The sequence below is a fragment of the Babylonia areolata genome, chromosome 1 (genome assembly GCF_041734735.1).
Source record: "Babylonia areolata isolate BAREFJ2019XMU chromosome 1, ASM4173473v1, whole genome shotgun sequence".
NCBI classification, from domain to species: Eukaryota; Metazoa; Mollusca; class Gastropoda; order Neogastropoda; family Buccinidae; genus Babylonia; species Babylonia areolata.
The window spans coordinates 77419335-77425413 of NC_134876.1; the positions used below are offsets into that span (position 1 = coordinate 77419335).

Genomic DNA, 6079 nt, shown 5'->3' on the forward strand with positions numbered 1-6079 from the left:
TGATCTGTCTGCTATATTTTCATTGATTGTTAGTATGATTTGGTTGTTACTGGGTTGTCTTAAAAACAAAACAAAACAACTACTACTACTTGTTACGTGTGAGTGGAGTGTTATGAAGAGGTGACTTGACCAGTTTGAATGTTCTGACTCGCATTAAAAAATGTGAGTCGATGTAATGATCAGTGTGGTGGTGGTGGACTGGTTGTGTTAGGATTTATGGTAGTGTTGATAGTGGTATTAGGGATTGTAGTAGTAGTGGTGGTTGTGGTAATGATGATAGTGGTGGTATTCATTTTGCCATATATTTAGTGACTTATTTCCTTATGATGTAGAAATCTTAATTACAAGGATTTGTTGTGGTTGCACACATGCATATGATGCATGTGTGTGTGTGTGTGTGTGTGTGCAAGTGTGGAGAGGAAGTGTGTGTGTGTGTGTGTGTGTGTGTGCAAGCATGGAGAGGTAGAGTGTGTGTGTGTGTGTGTGTGTGTGTGTGTGTGTGTGTGTGCAACTGCAAGTGTGGAAAGGAAGGAAATATGTGTGTGTGTGTGTGTGTGTGCAAGAGTGGAGAGGAAGGGTGTATTTGTGTGTGTGTGTGTATGTTGGGATGAGTGTATTTTTTTTTTTTTTCATTTTGTGGAATTTTGGGTTTAACAGATTTTATTCACTCTCAGAGTAGAATGTAGTGATAATCATTAAATAATTGAGCACAACAAGCAGGGCTTATTTAAGTTATTAGCATACTCATTACTCAAGTATTTTTGTGATGTTTTGTATATGGCTGTTTGTGCATACCTGTCAGTTTATTACTCATTTACTGTAATACTATGTAACGGGACAAATGGAGTCCAGAGTGCTTCTGTGTAAGCCACGTTTATTCCGCCAAGTTCAGATCAGCCGGAGTTATTTCCCTTAGCTCGTCTCGATACACAAAGCACTACAAACGCATGCATCATACTACAACTCCCCTTTTTTGTGTAGGGTACTGTTCATTTCCATCTAGATACACAATGAACTAAAAATGAATTTAAAGCAGATCATGCAGTATGCACTATGAGTCTCACTGAGCTGCTTTTGTGAGAGTCACTTCACTTCTCTCCTCTTCCCTCTTCTACTGATTGATAACAATGTCAATCAATTTAGTATAGTTTCCTTCCAAAGAGATAAGGAAATTGTGGCTTGTGGGCGGATACATATCATGGGATATGCTTTGAAACTTTTAGTGACAAGAGAATTTTGTGGTGAAAAGGAGAAAAGAAAAAAAAATGTAGTGAAAAACAAACACAATACGTTAAACATATTTGTATGGGTTTTGGGTTTGGTACCAGTGTACGTTTGATGATGACATGTGACTAGATCAGCGGTTACTGGTAAGTGTTCAGAAACAATGTACATGTACACACAAGAGAATATATATGTCAATGTTGCACTGTGTTCCACACTTTGGTATGGTTATGGGGTGAAGTAAGTTTGTTGTGCTGGTGAAGTTTTCAACCTAATATTTTGTTTTCCCCAAGACAGGTGAGCCATAGGGGCCTTTCTCAGACCTGTATGGGAGCACAATTGCACTTCCTATGCTTTGTTTTCCCAGTACAGATAAGCCATAAGGGCCTTTCTCAGATCTGCAGGGTACACTTTCACAGATTCAGCTTCGCCAGTTTGTTGACTGGTCTGCCTGATCTGGTGCGGAGTTGACCTGATGTGTTGTTGACAGCTGATCCTGGGGCTGTGGGTGTTGCTCTGGGCATGGTCATCTGTATGGGTGGCTGCTGTCTGGGCAGTGAGGGGATCTGCTGAGGTGGTGATGGTGGTGGAAGAGAACCCGAAGACGTGGCATTCCCTGTGGCAGTGGCTGTCTGCAGTGTTGGAGGGGCTTCACCAGGCATGGCGACTAGGTGTGACCTGTTACGGCGGATCGTTCCCTGCGCTGTTGCCACGATGAAGGAGCGTGGATTGTGGTGTTCTGCTACAACCTGTCCGGTTTTGTTCATGTCTTTAATGAACACAGACTCTCCTGTTTTGAGCGGAGGTGCCTCTCGTGCAGCATGGTGTTTGTTGAAGAGTGTTCGTTGTTTTGATTTCATGTCACTTGGATGAGAGAGTGGTCGGGAGTTGATGGGCGGAGGGAGGAGGGCAGGATGGGAAGTTTGGTTTTAAGTTTCCTTCCCATCAGGAGTTCGCTGGGGGAGAGACCGTTGCGCAATGGAGTGGCTCTGTAGAGGAGTAGGGCTGCATAGGAGTCTTTGGATTTTTTGAGCATCTGTTTCACCGTTTGGACTGCGCGCACTGCTTTACCATTGCTCTGGGGGTACTGTGGTGAGCTCATGGTGTGGGTGAAGCCGTAATCTGCTGCAAACGCCCTGAATTCTGTGCTGGCGAACTGTGGACCATTGTCAGAAATAACGACGTCTGGTATGCCATGGGCTGCAAAAACACTCTTGATCCTGATGGGAGGATGTTGATGCACTGTTGGGCATGTGCAGTTGTATCATCAATAAGGTTGACGTCATTTTTGTCGGGTAGCGAAACTGGTGCGCGTGACAGCGCATCTGCTGTGATCTGATTTTTTCCTGCCACATGGGTGACTTTGGTGTCATATCGCATGAGGACGGAGGCGAAAACGTTGGATCCGTGGTGGCATCTTGTGCAGTTCTGTTGTGTTGAGCAAGGGGATCAATAACATGTGGTCTGTTTCTAGGGTGAACTTCAGTCCCAAGACATATTCCCTCAGTCTCTCGCAGGCCCAAGTAGCTGCCAGGGCTTCCTTTTTGATGACTGCGCAATTCTTCTCTGCATCTGTGAGTGATCTTGAAATGAAGCAGATGGGTCGTCGTGTGCCATTGTCTTGTGTTTGGTGGAGCACTGCCCCAATCCCTGTGTTGGAAGCATCAGCTGCAATGGTTGTCTCTCGGTCAGGGCTGTAGTGAGCAAGGACTGGTGCAGAGGTGAGGAGGCATTTTGTTTGTTGAAAGGCTGCCTCTTGTTGGTTGCCCCATGTCCATGCTGTGTCCTTGCGGAGTAGGCCTCGTAGTGGTGCAGTGATGTCAGCAAGGTTAGGCGTGAACTTCACTAGCTGGTTTACCATGCCAAGGAAGTGCTGGAGCTCAGTGATGTTGGTGGGAGGTGGGAAGCTAGTGATGGCTTCCGCCTTGGCTGGATCCACGTGGATGCCATTTGCATCGATGATGTGGCCTAGGATCCTGATTGATGGTTTTGTGAATTTGCATTTGTCATTCAGGGTGAGGCCAGCTTCCTGGAGTCGTTGCAGGACTGTCCTCAGGCGCTGGTCGTGTGTTTGCTGGTCCTCTGCATGGACGAGGAAGTCGTCCATGTGGCAGATGACGCCCTCGATATTCTCCAGGATCTGAGACATAAGGCGCTGGAACACTTCACTGGCTGAGCTAATGCCAAAGGGGAGGATATTGAAGCAAAATCGCCCAAAGGGCGTGACAAAAGTGGTGTAGAGCCTTGAGCCAGGGCTAGAGGTACTTGCCAAAATCCGCTTTTAGCATCAAGCTTGTTGAAGACTTTGGACTTCGACAGCTTAGCCAAGCTCTCGTCCACTGATGCCATGTGGTGAACTTCCCGCTGCATGGCTTTGTTCAGCTGTGTCAAGTCCACACAGATACGGACTGCCCCGTTTGGTTTTGGAACAATGGGGAATTTTGCGTGAGGCATACAGGCATGTTGGATGGGCTTCTGGCTTGAGGGAAATGGAGTAAAGGGTTTGCAACAGCCCGAGACCAGTGAAAAGTTGAGGGAATTCTTGCTTGAAATCTGTTGTCTGTGTCACATTGTGGATGCGTGCAACTAAGCCAAGCTTGGTGCAGGCTGATCTGCTGAGGAGGGAGCATGTCTGTCCTTTGATGACATATAGCATTTCTGTTGTTGTCTTTTCTTTGTGCTGCAGCTGTGCTTGAAAGGTGCCGAGTATGTTCAGTATGGTATTTCCTGGTCCCTTTAGGGTTTTGGTGGGCTTGGTCAAAGTATGTGAGGCTGCCCATTTTTCTCCAACCACTGTCACTGATGCCCCTGTGTCTAACTTGAAGGTGTGAGGACAGCCATTGACAATGACTTCAGCTGACCAGCAGTCTTCATCCTGTAGATGGTAGACATGACCCAGGAAATGGCCGTCATCTTCCTCGTCTTCAAACAGCTCATGGACTGCCCTTGGGCGACGGGCGTGTCGAGGAGCTTGGCTACTGCGGCATACTGCTTGGAAGTGTTCTTGCTGCATGTTGCGTTCTTAGCTGGGCATTTGTCTCAACTGTGTGGCTCTTTGCCGCAATAACCACAAATGTTGCCAGCAGCACTGCTGGCCTTGTGGTGCTGGTACTGGCTCCTGGAGTTGAAGCGTTGGTTGTAAGTGGCAGGTGGTTTCCTGTCTACCAGGTTGACTGAAGGACTGCCTCTGATTAGCTGCTGGCTTTCTTTCCTGGCCTCTGCCTGCCTGCTGAGTTGGACAGCTTGGGCCAGTGTAAGTTCTGCTTTCGACTGTAGCTCGTTTGTTAGTGTGTCATCGATAACACCAACCACGATTCTGTCTCTTATTAGCTCTTCTTTCAAGTCACCAAAATTGCATTCGTCGGCCAATTTGAGGAGGTCTTGAATGAATGCATCAATGGTTTCTCCGACTGTCTGTGAGCGTTTGTTGAATTTTGCTCTTTCTACAATGATGTTTTTTCTCACGTTGAAGTAACCATTGAAAGCCTGCAGCAAGTCTTTAAATTCAATTGTCTCCTCGTTTACACATAGGGTGGCAAGAATGTCGTCAGCACTTTCTCCCATGGTATACAGAAAGGTGCTCACCTGTTCACGTCGTGGTCTGTTTATCAGTCCGGACGCTGTCCAATATCTTTCGAAACGCTGGCGCCATTTCAGCCAGTTGGCAAATGGTTTGGGAGTGGGGAGATTGAGGGGTCAATGACCATTGTTGTCACTTCCCTGCTGGTTTTCTGCCATGTTTTGGGGTCGATGAGACCACTGCCACCATGTAATGTTATGTAAAGGGACAAGTGGAGTCCAGACAGAGTGCTTCTGTGTAAACCATGTTTATTCCAAGTTCAGATCAACCGGAGTTATTTCCCTTAGCTCATCTCGATACACAAAGCACTACAAATGCATGCATCGTACTACAATTACTACTGTTTTCTGAATAATAAAGCATTGATTTTATAAAGTTTGTTTACTTGGTTGTGTTTGTGCATGTCTGTGTGTGTGTGTGTGTGTGTGTGGGGGGGGGGGGGGCATAGGGTGGATGGTGTGGGTGTTTGTGTTGGGAGGAATGTGTGCTTGTCTGTATGGAAATGTTTAGCATTTGTATAATGTTATGTATATGGTATTTATTCATTTGTTCCATATTTGTCTTGATGCTTTATTTGTATATTGTACTTATATATTGCTCCATGGCTTTGAATTGTATATACATTGATTGGTTTTAATAAGTTTCTCAACTGTATGTGTGTGTACATGTGTGTTTGTTGGGTGGGATGAGTGTGTGCTTGTATTATTCATTTGATTATTTATTTAATAAAATGTATGTTACATATGTATTATCTTACACTGTTTCAAAATCTGCACTAATGGCCTTACACAATCAATCATCATTATTATTACTATCATTATTGTTACCGATATTATTATTATCATCATTATTATCATCATCATCATCATCACAAAATATGTGATTAATTGAAGTGAGGGTTGCAGGAGTAAGTAATGATTTTATAATGTTATTTTATTTGACATGTCACAAATACTGGATTGATTTTTGTAATTTTCGATTGACTTCTTGCTGTTCAGATGGCTTTGGGGAGGACTGTGACTGTTTTGGGAAAGGACAGCTGACATATTATAGTAATAATAGTAATGATTGATTGTATAAGTCTATTTGTGCAGATTTTGAAAAATTGTGTAACAACTCCTTTATGTATTTAACCCTCAAAGTGCTGGATATAATAAAACATACATACAGAAATCAAGCTTAAAACAAAGGGATAGTTTGCCTCCACTACCTGTGCTCTGATTTGGGGCATTTGTATGCTTATCAGTAAGAATAAATAGGTAAACCTGTACATTT

General features: G+C 44.5%; 1 protein-coding gene across 1 annotated transcript; it reads right to left on the reverse strand.

Annotated features, from left to right (window-relative positions):
- Nucleotides 1-4263: 4263 nt before the first annotated feature.
- On the reverse strand, nt 4264-4788 carry LOC143288721 (uncharacterized). The gene has a single exon (XM_076597380.1). The coding sequence runs from the start codon at nt 4786-4788 to the stop codon at nt 4264-4266; it is 525 nt and encodes a 174-aa protein (XP_076453495.1).
- Between the last annotated feature and the right edge of the window lie 1291 nt (nt 4789-6079).

Coding starts and splice junctions, on each gene's coding strand:
- LOC143288721 (XM_076597380.1), bottom strand. CDS start 4,788: ATGGGAGAAAGTGCTGACGACATTCTTGCCACCCTATGTGTAAACGAG.